Raw genomic sequence first — 13,073 nt, 5'->3', positions numbered from 1 at the left:
GACGAAAAACTCCTCCCCTTAGTACTATATAGATATCACGTTCGCATTCACAAATGAGAAAGGGGAGAAGCTTCGCGAGACGCCTGGATCTTTTCTGCATAGATTTTGTGAATTTCTGTCTGTTCAAAGATTCAGGTACGCCATCAATTTCTTGCTATCCTCTGCTTATTGTGGCATTAGGCTTTTGGCGGATTTGTATTTCTGAATGGAGTACTTGATATTTGTTGATCAAGTTTGCATTTTTTTTTTTTTTGTGATTTTGTTTCAAAAAATCTGAACGCGAAAGAACTTGAATATAAGCCGTGAATGTGTTTGGACTGTTGCATATTAGCAGATAATGAATTGTTTGTATGTTGACAGATTGAAGAAATTGTTGAATGAAAGATATGGATAATGTGATGTGCTGGGAAGAGAGATGCTGTGCCATCTCAAAGTCAAAACTTGAATGATTAATTAAGTGAATTCTTTATTAATTCTGCAAAGCATATTATGGAATATATTCAATAGCTGTTGTTTATAGCTTCAGTTAGAGATTGCAGACTTAGAAAAAAAATAGTCTTTTATTACTTGTTTTGCATAGACATATATATACATCAGTGTGTGTGTGTGTAAACTAGTCATGCCACTGCAACAAGTATACATTGGCCACCATATCAGCTAAATATGATAGTGAAATTACAGCTAAAATCAAGTTGTCCTGTGATTTTGTACACTGAATCAATTTTCATAAGTTTGAGCTAAGAAAACCTCAATGTTGTCAAACATGTCAAGATTAGGAGAAAAGAGATGTCAGCTTATGAAAATGTTGTTGCTGGCAAGCTGAGGCTGAAGGGAAAAGCTTTGGATGTGAGGAACGCAGCTATAAAAAAGAAACGGAAGCACAAAGAGCGATATATCCTATCGTATCATGCTGCTGGCCACGACCAGTTGACAGGTTTACCACAATATTCTTCACCTCTGGATTAGATAGTTCAACTAGTCATGTTTCTGTCTGGTCCTTTTCTTGTTTCGTTAGTTCTCTAAATGGAATCAACTAGCAGAAGCTGAATGTGGCTGAGAGGTGTTTGTATAATTTGTGGTGCAGATGAAAACAACGCCTTGGTATCTTCGGATGACACGTATTGGGATGGAAATGGAGGAGAGGACGAGCGCTTGACTCCAGCAGAAAGACGCTACATGGAACAGCGACAAAAGATCGAGCTGAAGAGACTTGCGGAGGCTGCTAAGAAGTCTCACCGTGATCGCATCGAGGAATTTAATCAGTATTTGGCTAATCTGAGTGAGCACTATGACATCCCTAAAGTGGGGCCTGGTTAACTACTATACTTCACCATTCTGTACTTCAAAACTAAGTTCATGTATTTTTCACAATCTCCTCATTCTTATAACAAAGGTTGTATTATTCACATTTCCATGGTCTCTCATTCTCAATACAAATCAATGAGATGATTACAAGAAACATAGTCTCATGTCAATCTCTTGAAGACAAATAGAGAGCCTCTGGAGCCTTTCCCTAATCTGATTTTGTCGTCTACGTATGTGATTTGGAGCTTCACTTCACTCTCGCCGCCATATCTGAACTCAGCTCCACCAACCTTGAGCTCAGGTGCCTCGAACACTACTTGTATCCATTTGTCATCCAACGCCGTCAGTTTCCCTGCCACCCCACACCCAATCAAGATCAACACTCAAAACAGTTAATGGAGGGAGAAGGGAAATTACCCTTTAACGAGACTTCTCCATCAATGAAGCCCAAGAGAGAGAAGGATACTCGATTCCTCACAATGTCAGGGGCCTCGACCACCTGAATCATCTCCTTGGTCTTGAACACGAGCCGGCCTAATGCACTCCGGTATCCACCACCAGGGGATGTGGGATTTGAACAATACACAACGTCCCACTCTGTTGCAAGGATTTAACAAAACAACACTGGTTAGCTTTTGGAAACATATAATGCAACATATATAGTCTCCATCTTAAGTCATAAACAACAGTAACTAGCAGCAGTATTCACCTCCAAATATGAGGGGACACTTGACCGGCTCACTGACGCAAAACTTCTGCAGTTCATCAGCTACTTCGGCGACCTTTTGGTGTTCATTGCCTGCCAGCAGAACTCCTCTATCTGTTTGCACTACCTAGTCAGCAAATGATGAATCTCAGTTTCACTTCCGTCGAAAACAAACGCATACATATCTTTCTTCATAGACATATACGTGGTAGACATAATGTTTCATGGCTAAGAATCAAGTCTCCTCGATACAAATGCATAACATTCATGGAAAATATAGCCTTGTGTACCAAGATTGAGGAAAATGTAAAGAAGATGTAAACACTCAAACCACAACTGTATTTTATTCTGTGCTCCTCAAAGTGGAAATGCCAAACAATGAATAGTTTTCAACAAAAACCTAGGAAACGCCAAGGACATTTAGGTGATGAACACTTGCTGCTTAAGCTTAAGTATGTGCAGGCAACAATATAAAAGATAGGAATCTCAATTGTTAAGTAAAAGGAATTTAGATCTAAACAAGAGCTACAGTAAAGAAAGCAAATTACCCCTTCCGATACCTTAATTGACTAAAGAAAACTTAAAATCCCTAATTGAGTGACGTTCATGTCCCCCAATTTCACCCTCCCACCCCAATATTCATACCGCACAGCTCAAGCAAGATACACAATTGACAAAACATAACCTCGCCAACAAAAGAAAATTCGAAATACAGAGATCCGTTTGATTAAAGAAATCTACCTTGGACAGAATGTTCTCTACCAAATCATCGGGCTTAGACAGCGGGGGAGCCGCCGCGGACAGCGAAGCACAGACGCCGGCGCAGGATCGAGCTCGGCGCGGAAGAGAAATGGACTGCGGCGAATTCCTCGGCGAGGGAAATGGAAGTGGGAATTTGGCAACGGCATTTGCAGCAGAAGAAGTGGTGATGGAAGCCATACACTATTTCAAAGCCGTAGTTTTGCTTTGTGGTGTATCGTCGGTACTTCTGTTATTTTTGATGGTGGGAAATCTCCAGGCGGGTCCCACTACAATATGGTTTCGCGTATTGAGTTGTGCCACGTCGGTAATTACAATTTTTTCGTTATCATATTTCATTGGGCTTTTATTTATCGGCCCAATAACTATTGCTGATAAAATAAGCCCAAATTAATACTGTTAAAATTCCATGAAATTTCGACACCTCATTGACTGTTGTTAGATTGAAAAAAGTGATCACAGAAGAGTGAAGGGTCATTTCCAATTTTCCAGGTTTGATGTTCAAGAGACTCCTCAAATTGAGGCAGAAATTCTATCTCTACACTACCTTCTACAAGTGAAATTTGTGGGAGAGAAAGTAGGAATTTTAATTTTAGGTTGGTGGAATCCTAAGTATCATAGTTTCTGTTACTTGAATGTTGATGGGTGTTATTCTAATTGCCTAATTTAGGTTTCGAATTTGTTGTTAATGGTGAATTGAGCATGAAAATGAAGAAATCCTAAGGTGTGGAGAATGCTGGAGGAGCCGAAAACTTTGAGGCATTCAATGAGGATGTTTTGGGTCGATTCTTGCTAAAATGAATCATGCATGATTAATTAAGTATGAATTATGTTCGAAAATTTGGCTAGTAAGCTTTGAGGTTGATCTTAGTTTAAATGCTTTGGAGGCTAATTCTTGATGATTACTATATTGGGCAATTGGGCATGATTTAACTGATGTTGCTATGTTTATAAATTTAGAAAATAATTGTCAGAAGCTGTCAACTTCCGGTAGGCAGTAAAAACATTTATGATCCCAAACCACAGCTGTCAACACTCCTGAGGTTCATGAAAATTCTAGGCGGGAATTGAGTAATAGGAGCATGCCGCATATGATTCGAAATGTCTGTGACTTGTGACATGATGCAATTATGATTTATGATTCTTCATCAGATATCGAGATGTCAAACGATGAAGCCTCTAGTGATATAGTTTCTCAGTCTGAGGAGATTCCCGCAGCCCCTATCCGAATTCCAGGGTTGGAGGCAATTGTGCAGACTTTGGCAACCGCTTTACGACAGACTAGACGGTCATCAATTTTGAAAACATTATATGAAATTGGACCTGAGCAGTTCAGGGGAAGGCTTGACGATGACCCAGCTAAGGCCGATTACTGGTTGGAACAAGTAGAGAGAATTTTCACTTTTATGCCATATTCGGCAGAGGAGAAATTACTGTGCGCGGTAGCACTACTGAGAGATGAGGCTTACAGGTGGTGGAAAGATGTTATCCAGGTCGCGGTTGCCGGAACAGTGACATGGGAATTCTTCCGGGAGAAGTTCACCGAACGTTATATTGGGGCGCTATACTTGGAGGATAGGCGAGAGGAATTTCTACACTTGGTTCAGGGGAGTATGTCAGTCCTACAATACGAGACTGAGTTTCATCCTCTCGCAAGATATGCACGGGATATAGTTTCAACACGCAAAGACATGTGTCGTAGATTCAAAAGAGGATTGAACAGTAGCATTCAACTGGCATTGCTGGGAATAGAGACCTCGGATTTAACTAAATTATTTCACTTCACACAGGCTGTTGAGCGGTTAAAGGCAGAAGAAGAAGCTGAAAGAAATGCTAAGAGTCGGGGCAAAAGGGCTGCAGAATCTTCCCACCCGGCATCCCAATATACGGGAAAAAGATTTAGAGATTTCAGGGGAAGTAGAAACTCAGCACTTAACAGATACCCTGCATGCATGCATTGTGGGAAATGCCATATGGGCGAGTGTCGAAGAATGACTGGAGCATGTTATCGATGTGGGTTGACGGACCATTTCTTTAGAGATTGCCCAAGGAAGCAAGTAGCATCTGCGATGAGGTTAGCACCTGCCGCACAAGAAATCCATGGGACAGAGACCGACAACAGGAACCATTCCCAGGCCAGAGCAGAGAGCCCCTGACACTGCCATTCGGTCTCAAGAGGATCACGCTGCTACTGACATTTATGGGTACATTTATGCTATCTGATGTTCCTGTTATAGCATTAATTGGTCCGGGTTCCATGCATTCTTATATTTGTGCCAAAGATATAAAAGAGCAAGAGCATGGCCTGCCTTTTAAGAACACTAAAAATACAATGTAATAGTGTCTAACCCTCTTGAAAATATGTATTTATACGTGACTATGTGTATGCACCGCCTCACGATAGGCTATGTGGGCTGTGGATGTCCATTATTCTACTTTGAAATAAATAAAAAAGTACTCCAACATACATAAAATATTATGGTATTGTCACATTAGAGTAAGGAAAAACCAATATAATATTTCATTATTCATGGTAAACCTCAGAATCCTATTATAATTTCCTGCTTCAAGCTTCTTCAAGTAGGTCTACAGATTATATATAAAAAGTAGTTTAACTATCTATAAGCTGATTACTTAAAACAACAACATGCATCTCTTCATCTTCTTCACCACACATTGATTGGATCAGACTGTGTAATGCTGCTGGATCGTATCGATGTCGAGTCCTTTCAGCTTCACCACAGATTCGACGTGCCCCTTGAGCGTGTGCAGCTCTCTCAGCCTGCATCACAAAGCCAATGCAATCTCACCAATACATACATATCACATGACAGTGTGTGTGTTTGTTGAAGTTGGGGGGATTTTTTAGTACCTCGCGACCTCTGCTCGTCGTTTGGCCTGCTCAGCGATCTCGGACAGCTCTCTGTAGCTGTTCTTCTCGTTGAAGAGATTGGAGGTTTCTGGTGGCTGAAGGCCATGCAAAGTCCTTTGTGCAGCAGCCCACTGAGCCTCTCTCTCTTCTTTCCCATAGTTGGATTTGGTGGTGAATGCAGTCTATACACAAACAATGAAAGCTTATGCATTAGCCCGTAAACGAACCAAGCTACTCATATGCTATCAATCACACCCCTATCTGGTCGAACCAACGAACCTAGAAAGATTTTCGTGGAAGAGAAAACGTACCTTGTTCTCCAAAAGATTATCCCATGCCTTCCCACTCAGCACGTAGCGAATGCAGAACTTGAGGATGTCGAGAGGGAAGTAAGTGACAATGCTGTAGAGCCAGATAACGCCCGCCCAGCCCCATCCGCACCCCTTGATCTTCGCAAACGTCCAGTTCGCGTAAACAGCTATCAACGTCGCTACCTATCACAAAAAATCGGCTAATATCAGAGTCAGCATCATAACAATAATGATGAATGCAGCAGCTCTTGCAGATGATGCTCTTACCAACTGAGCTATCAGGAAAGCGCCCAGCAGGAACATCCCTGGCCGCTCAGCAAACGACCAGCTACGAGACCTTGTCACGAAGATGAGGGCTTGGCTCACAATGCTCACTTGCAGGTACAACACAGCCATTATCTCCTCAGGACTGTCTTTCAAAGGCCTCACACCGAACTTGTCCTGCAAATAAACGGGAATCGAGAAATGACTAAAATGCGCGTAAAATTAGGAAAACTCGAGACCTCGTGCTTACAGATAAAATAGTGGTGTCCTTCACGAGCCAGAAGAATACTACTGTCCCTAATGCCAAGTAGCCTCCCAAGACGACTCCTGTGGCGAAAATCTCCTTGAGTTTCCAGCTGTCTGGGACCGGGGATGGCTTTACCCGGTCCTTTGAGATAGTCATGATTGTTCCTATTAGTCATATGCAGTGTGTGAATACATGTGGTGATATGTAGTATTAGGCAGTGATTATGATGCATTTTTGGAGCTTAACAGTTAACTAACCGTCGTTTAATATGGCAATTATCAGAACCATGAACGGAGCGAAGTCGAACTTCCATATCAGAGCTATAAGCATGAATCCAAACTGTATTTTTTTGCACGGAACAAAAAAGAGTTTCACTTTTGCCTGATTAGGAGAAAGCTAGTGCTGAGACATGGCGTTTTGAGTGTTTTTCGAACACTTACCACTATACGGATTGTGATTGAGACGGCGTATATCTGCAGAAAGACATCGAATATAGTAACAGTTTAGTGATTTATGCAGCAGATAAAGATGCAGAGAGTGATGAAATGAAAATGAGCAAACACACTCACAGTGTAATTCTTCATTCTCTGGAAAATAGCCCTGCTCGTGAGCACAGCGCTTATGATGACGCTCAGCCCCGGCTCTGTCAAGACGATGTCTGATGCGCCTCGAGCAGCATCCGTTGCATCAGCAACAGCAATGCCTATATCTGCCTTCTTCAGAGCTGGAGCATCGTTCACACCATCCCCGGTCATACCACATATGTGCTTCCTCTCTTGCAATCTCTTCACGATTTCGTATTTGTGCTCTGCAGTTCGTTCACATGGAACAGTTTCATATTACAGCGTTGATTAGCATGAAACAGAAATAGACGAAAAATTAAGGTAAACTCACCAGGAAAAACTCCAGCAAAGCCATCGGCTTTCTCGATCAGCTCATCCACAGGAAGTGCTGCTATAGATTTGTCCTTGTCTTGTCCAAGCAACGACGAGGAAGGGTACATGTTCGTCCCCATTCCAAGCCTGCGCCCCGTCTCCTTTGCAATGGCTAGCTGATCACCTGAGAAACGAGGAACGAGTGAGTAACTGTTTGAGAAACTAAAAAACCATGTGATTCGTTACCGGTGATCATCTTCACATTCACACCAAGATTCAAGGCTCTCTGGATTGTTTCTGCACTGTCATGCCTAGGCGGATCGAACAAAGGCAGCAGGCCAACGAGCTGCCACGGCCCTCCAAGGCTCTCCTTCGTCTTCTCAGGAACTTCCTGTCTGGCAACTCCCAAAGAACGAAGCCCACGTTCAGCAAACTTATCTATAACAGAATGAACTTTCTTCCTCACATCCTCCTTGCTATGACAAAGTTCCAATATCTACACAGATGGGAAAAAGGCTATAATTATAGGTGAAAGTATTTTTGAGAGAGAGCCAATCTTTAAGGCTTTAGCATACCTGCTCGGGTGCACCTTTGCTCGCTCGATGCCAGTTCCCATTGGAATCTATGTAGGTTAATGCAGTCCTCTTATCCACAGGGTTGAAAGGCAGAAAATGCACCTCTCTTATACCAGCTCTCGCCTCCTTTGGATCAGCAAGCATCCCTACAATGGCAGCATCTATGGCATCTTGATTCTCAGTTCTCGAAGCCCGAGCAGCGAGCAAAATCACCTGCTCCCTATCCAATCCCTTCACAAAAACTTCAATGAGGCTCTTGTCAACAGTCAGCTTGTTCAAAGTGAGTGTTCCTGTCTTGTCACTGCAGAGGACGTCCATCCCGGCCATTTCCTCTATGGCTGTCATTCGTTTCGTGATGGCGCCCTGCTGAGAGAGCCGGTGGGATCCAATAGCCATGGTAACGGACAACACGGTTGGCATGGCAATGGGGATCCCTCCAATCAAAAGGACCAGCAGATTGTCAATCCCATCCCTGTACTTGCGGTGCTGTATCGGATACATGACTATGATCTCGATGATTATCCCCACGAAGATGGAGCAGATGCAGAAGTTCCCGATGGCGGTCAGAACCTGCTGGAAGTGTCCAACTTGGTTGGTGCTGTCCACCAGATGAGCAGCCTTGCCAAAGAACGTGTGGACTCCCGTTGCAATGACAACAGCCTCGATCTCTCCTTGCTTGCACGTTGACCCGGAGAAGACCTCATCCGAGGGGCTCTTGGTTACTGGGAGGGACTCTCCGGTCAGTGCAGATTGGTCGACTTTCAAGGGGTCGCCTTCAAGGAGACGAGCATCAGCAGGGATGATATCTCCTAGCTTTATGCTTATTATATCACCCGGGACAAGGATGGCCGCGTCCTGCTCAGTCCATCGACCGTCTCTCAAGACCTAAACCACATCATAAGTCATAAAACATTCTTGCAACTGAAATCTTGAGTCCATCAATCAAGTTATACCTTGGTTTTTGGCGCGAGTCCAGCCATGAGAGCTGCAGCAGCGTTGCCAGCATTGTTTTCTTCGATGAAACTGATGGTGGAATTGATGAACAGAAGCGCGACAATGCCAACGAAGTCCTGCCAGTCGGGAGGCCTGCCATCCCCGTTGGCGAGGACTATAGCCATCAGGGCTGCAGCCTCCATGACCCATGACAGTGGGTTCCACATGAAGCCTAGAAACTTGAGAAGCTTGCTTTCCTACATGTCATAATCATCCAACACTCATTTCTTTCTCAAACATAATAAGTATAATTCAACACAGAATTTGATGAAGAAACAAGACAATGTGATCAAACCTTTTTCTCTTCCAATTTGTTTGGACCAAATATTTTCAGCCTGTTCTCTCCTTCCTCCGAAGTAAGGCCTTCTCTCGTGCATTTTAGCTGCTCGAATACTTCGTCTACAGGAATCCTTTCCTGCAAATTGGACATTCAAATTGTTGTTCAATATATTGAAAAATGATCCTATTTAACCAGCTTTCTCTCCTCTTCAATTCATCACTATTTTTCATTCACTTGGTGATGTTTATCAAGGCATACATTTATCAGATTATTATATCAGGTTTCATCTTAAACAAAAGTTCTGTAGAAGCTCACTTGAACTAACTTATACAAGGTGTTAGTTAACAAATCAAATATGTCAACATTACTATCACTTTTTACTCAAAAAAGTAAAAAAATATTTTCACTTTATTATATTTTCTTTTTGTGTTAATTCTCATCTGCCTTTGAAAAGACAAAAACTTGGTGAAGGCAATGTGCAACATGTGACAGACATAAATGATGTAAACAAAACCAATTAAAGCTCTCTAAAAAGAAGAAGAATAAGCAAAGCAAAGAATCATACAAAAAAAGTAACAAAAAACTCTGTAAAATCAATTGTTAAGTGTTTAATACGCTTTATATGCCTAGTAAAAACACAAAATAAAAAAAAAACTTTATATGATAATACTCCATATATATAGTGGCAGTTTGTGATGATATATGCATACTAAGATTCGGATGTTATCTTGATTGCAAATATTAAAATAATACTTGATTTGTTGTGATATTCAAAGAAATCATTCGACTTAGCAAAGTAAGATGAACCTTTCTCCAGAATCATTTCTAATTGTAGTAAACTGTTGCCATAATTTGCAAATAAAAAAGAGAAAAATCTTATTGTTCACTTTTCCCAAGAGTGATTTTTTTCCTGTTGAGAAGAAAATGAAGCCAACTATATTTCCACATGCACCAACTAGAATTTAGCTTTGATTCCAAGCAAAAAAAAGGAATTAAATGCTTTACTTAGTTCTTTGTGAGCAGAGATCATGGAATGCAACATGCTACAACAAAATCACAATAAAATAGTAATTAATCAATTTCCAAACAAAATTCTTGCATGCTTCAATACCTCTACATGAAACATGCAAATAACATAAAAATTATGATGTACAAATTTATGAAAATTCACTATAAGTAATCAAATTTTCTAGCATATACTATAAACCAAAACACACAAATACACACCCCAATGTATGCATAGTTTTGCTAAAGTAAACCAAGTCCCACAAGCATGTATCTTTGCATAAAACTGATAAAAGCTTCAAGAATATCAAGCAAAGTGTATAACAAAACAAAACAAAACACACTCTTGTGAAAGAAAGAAAACACACACACACACATGCATATTAGGTACATGTATGTATTGATACAAACCAAATCAACAGCTTCATTCTTGATCTCTTCAAGACTGATGCCTTTTGTGCTGCCCATGTTGAAGGAGAAGACACAAAAAGAGCTCAAAAATTAATCAACTTCAAGAAGATAGAAGCTAGTGAAAGACCATGATTCTTGCTTGGATGAGAGAGAATGAAGAGAGATAGAGGTGACTTGGTAGTAGGAGAAATGAAGAGGGGGTTGAGTAGCATATAAATCCAACAAAGTAAAATGGATGACATGACACACTCATATATGTGTGTCAAGATTGGGCAAAGGGCAGAAGCACAACCAAAAAAAGTAAGAAAAGACTATCAACTTTTAAATTCACATGCAAGATCCAAAGCCAATGGCTTATGCTTTCTTCTTAGCATCATTTCCCTTTCTTTTTTACTGTCCCTATTGATTGAGACAAATTTTTACTCCTTACTTTCACCAAAAAATGGTCTTTATAGTGAACGACACAAATTTTAATACAAAAATTGTAAAATCAGAAAATCGGGTTAAAGTATTTATATATTTAATTTTGATAATGTGTAGTATTTTTTTCCTTTCTATAAAATAAATAGTAATAGTAAGTTACTTTATTTTATTTTGGTACGTAATGGTGGCTGTCAATTATGATCGATCACTACATTTCTTTGAGAAAATCATGCTTTTCTCGACTCTTCCTTGCCAACCTCCCACTACTTGATGGGTTAGATTTTTCAGTAAATAATATATGGAAATTGAAGTACTATTATTTTGTTTTATTATGATTTGTTTGTTTGAGGACATAATCTCTTCATGTGAAGAGGTGTGGGCTTGACCTTTTTGATCCAATTGTACTTTTTTGATGAACTTTCACATGGACCTTACCTTCATCATACATACATATTGCAATCATGTGAAGCTGTTACCTTTTTTCCTTCTTCACTATCAAAAAAACACTTTTTGTTTCCAATCCTCTAACATTTGAATGTTTATCACTTTTTACTCATAATATTGTTTCAGTACTACAAGAAATTAGTTATTGATAAAAAAAATAACCATTTTTTGTCTCATGAGACTAGGTACACTTGAAATGATATCATTTCCATCATTTAAATCACTTTTAGGCCTTTTTTTAATCATTATTCATATTGACGTCTGAATTTTAGGGCTTCTCTATTTGGGGTTCATGGCTTCTATTCACGATTATAGTTCACGTTTCGGACCATGTGAGTTATTATGATTTAAAGGAAGACAACTATATTATGATTTTGAATTTTATCTTTAAAATCAAGATGTGAGTTATTTTTTTTCGCTTATAATTAGGAGTATTATTTTACACATCAATTAATGATTGAAAAATATATTTCAAACACACAGGAATATATATTTGTGGTAATCATCCCACTCGAGGGTTGAATGAAATTAGCACTGAATATTTGGACTCTGAAACTAATGAAGAAAGATAAGTAAATCAACTTCATTCCAATTGTAATATGAATAGTTTGACTACAATTCCCTATCGAATCTAAATTGAAATTGGAACTGAAACTGAATCTATGCTTCAGGCCAATTTACCTCTTTCAAACAATCATGAGTTTGTAAAGATAGATAGTCCAATTATTCTTAATGAAATTGAAATTGACATTGAAATTTTAATCTATGCTTCAAGCTACTTTGCCTCTTTAAAACAATCATGAGTTTTGTAAGGACTAATTCGATTATGAATACTTAAACAAAGAGAGTTCAATTATTCCTAACGATAAGTAGAAAGGAAAATGGACACATTAGTTTTATTTGAGAAAATGGAACTTAGTTGTATCAAATATAATTGCCTCATCAAATAAGAAATTGAAAAAGTTACCACTATTTTCTAACAGAATACAAAATGAGTAAGGAATTAGAGTAGAGTACGTTATATGTGACTAAACTCTAAAAAAAAAAAAAATCAACCAAGTTTAATTTAATTACACCAAGTGATCAAACACCAAACTGAACATATATAGGAGTATTTGATTTTTTTTTTCCAATTGCATTATCTTCTAAAACAGTATATTTAATTTTATGTAGTACATTTCTTAATAGTGGATGTCTTATTCCAAAGTACCTAAAACCCAAACTTTGTGAAATGGAATTATAAAAGTAGCACTATTCATGGGATGAACAATTGATTTCTTTTTGTTTGTGAGACGTGTCAGATTTTTGGACAATTACTAGGTAGCATATATATGTTATTTATTTTATAACTATTTTCTTTTTTTGAGGGGCTAAAATTAAAAGAAAATGAAAGATATAGCACTAGAAAAAGCATCGGTCCATAAGAATAAATAGTTGGAGTCTGTCTCAGGGAATCGGAATCATGTTCTTCTAATCTTAAATTCTTAATAAACATTTATGTCAATCATTTTAATATTCCATCATACTCAAATTAAATAGTGAAAAGCTTCAAAGTTGAAATCTTGTGTACAAATCAATCATTAGTTTAATAATTAAATGGATC

The 13,073-nt window shown here is 39.2% G+C and overlaps 4 protein-coding genes across 4 annotated transcripts; 2 read left to right on the top strand and 2 right to left on the bottom strand.

Annotated features, from left to right (window-relative positions):
- Positions 1–52: 52 nt before the first annotated feature.
- On the top strand, positions 53–1,406 carry LOC125216342 (uncharacterized). The gene is made up of 3 exons (XM_048118032.2): positions 53–135; positions 772–934; positions 1,085–1,406. Exons 2-3 carry the CDS (start codon positions 787–789, stop codon positions 1,315–1,317), a joined length of 381 nt encoding a protein of 126 aa, XP_047973989.2. The 5' UTR covers positions 53–135; positions 772–786; the 3' UTR covers positions 1,318–1,406.
- On the bottom strand, positions 1,380–2,980 carry LOC125216341 (Plastid-lipid associated protein PAP / fibrillin family protein). Its single transcript, XM_048118031.2, has 4 exons — positions 2,753–2,980; positions 2,015–2,138; positions 1,723–1,902; positions 1,380–1,657 (listed from the first exon to the last, which is right to left on the bottom strand). Exons 1-4 carry the CDS (start codon positions 2,948–2,950, stop codon positions 1,467–1,469), a joined length of 693 nt encoding a protein of 230 aa, XP_047973988.1. The 5' UTR covers positions 2,951–2,980; the 3' UTR covers positions 1,380–1,466.
- Positions 2,981–3,204: 224 nt separating this feature from the next.
- Positions 3,205–5,547, top strand: LOC125211932 (uncharacterized). Its single transcript, XM_048111897.2, has 2 exons — positions 3,205–3,366; positions 3,923–5,547. Exon 2 carries the CDS (start codon positions 3,931–3,933, stop codon positions 4,924–4,926), a length of 996 nt encoding a protein of 331 aa, XP_047967854.1. The 5' UTR covers positions 3,205–3,366; positions 3,923–3,930; the 3' UTR covers positions 4,927–5,547.
- Positions 5,269–10,804, bottom strand: LOC125211931 (plasma membrane ATPase 4-like). Its single transcript, XM_048111894.2, has 14 exons — positions 10,604–10,804; positions 9,203–9,322; positions 8,868–9,104; positions 7,915–8,799; positions 7,586–7,835; positions 7,359–7,523; positions 7,034–7,272; positions 6,905–6,937; positions 6,722–6,803; positions 6,468–6,628; positions 6,221–6,394; positions 5,954–6,136; positions 5,643–5,824; positions 5,269–5,552 (listed from the first exon to the last, which is right to left on the bottom strand). The coding sequence occupies exons 1-14, from the start codon at positions 10,658–10,660 to the stop codon at positions 5,456–5,458; spliced, it is 2,865 nt and encodes a 954-aa protein (XP_047967851.1). The 5' UTR covers positions 10,661–10,804; the 3' UTR covers positions 5,269–5,455.
- Between the last annotated feature and the right edge of the window lie 2,269 nt (positions 10,805–13,073).

This window comes from Salvia hispanica, chromosome 3, assembly GCF_029641045.1.
Source record: "Salvia hispanica isolate PSC_SH4W2 chromosome 3, Shi_PSC_v1, whole genome shotgun sequence".
In the NCBI taxonomy this organism is placed as follows: Eukaryota; Viridiplantae; Streptophyta; class Magnoliopsida; order Lamiales; family Lamiaceae; genus Salvia; species Salvia hispanica.
This window is presented reverse-complemented; position numbering and strand designations above follow the sequence as displayed.

What these genes read in the sequence shown, in the direction of transcription:
- LOC125216342 (XM_048118032.2), top strand. Translation starts at nt 787, where the DNA reads ATGTCAGCTTATGAAAATGTTGTTGCTGGCAAGCTGAGGCTGAAGGGA. An exon ending in TGGCCACGACCAGTTGACAG is followed by an intron (nt 935 to 1,084) that starts GTTTACCACAAT and finishes TTTGTGGTGCAG; the next exon opens with ATGAAAACAACGCCTTGGTA.
- LOC125216341 (XM_048118031.2), bottom strand. Translation starts at nt 2,950, where the DNA reads ATGGCTTCCATCACCACTTCTTCTGCTGCAAATGCCGTTGCCAAATTC. An exon ending in GTGTCCCCTCATATTTGGAG is followed by an intron (nt 1,903 to 2,014) that starts GTGAATACTGCT and finishes TCCTTGCAACAG; the next exon opens with AGTGGGACGTTGTGTATTGT. An exon ending in TGGAGAAGTCTCGTTAAAGG is followed by an intron (nt 1,658 to 1,722) that starts GTAATTTCCCTT and finishes GTGGGGTGGCAG; the next exon opens with GGAAACTGACGGCGTTGGAT.
- LOC125211932 (XM_048111897.2), top strand. Translation starts at nt 3,931, where the DNA reads ATGTCAAACGATGAAGCCTCTAGTGATATAGTTTCTCAGTCTGAGGAG.
- LOC125211931 (XM_048111894.2), bottom strand. Translation starts at nt 10,660, where the DNA reads ATGGGCAGCACAAAAGGCATCAGTCTTGAAGAGATCAAGAATGAAGCT. An exon ending in GACTCGCGCCAAAAACCAAG is followed by an intron (nt 8,800 to 8,867) that starts GTATAACTTGAT and finishes GATGTGGTTTAG; the next exon opens with GTCTTGAGAGACGGTCGATG. An exon ending in CTTTGCTGGAGTTTTTCCTG is followed by an intron (nt 7,273 to 7,358) that starts GTGAGTTTACCT and finishes AACGAACTGCAG; the next exon opens with AGCACAAATACGAAATCGTG.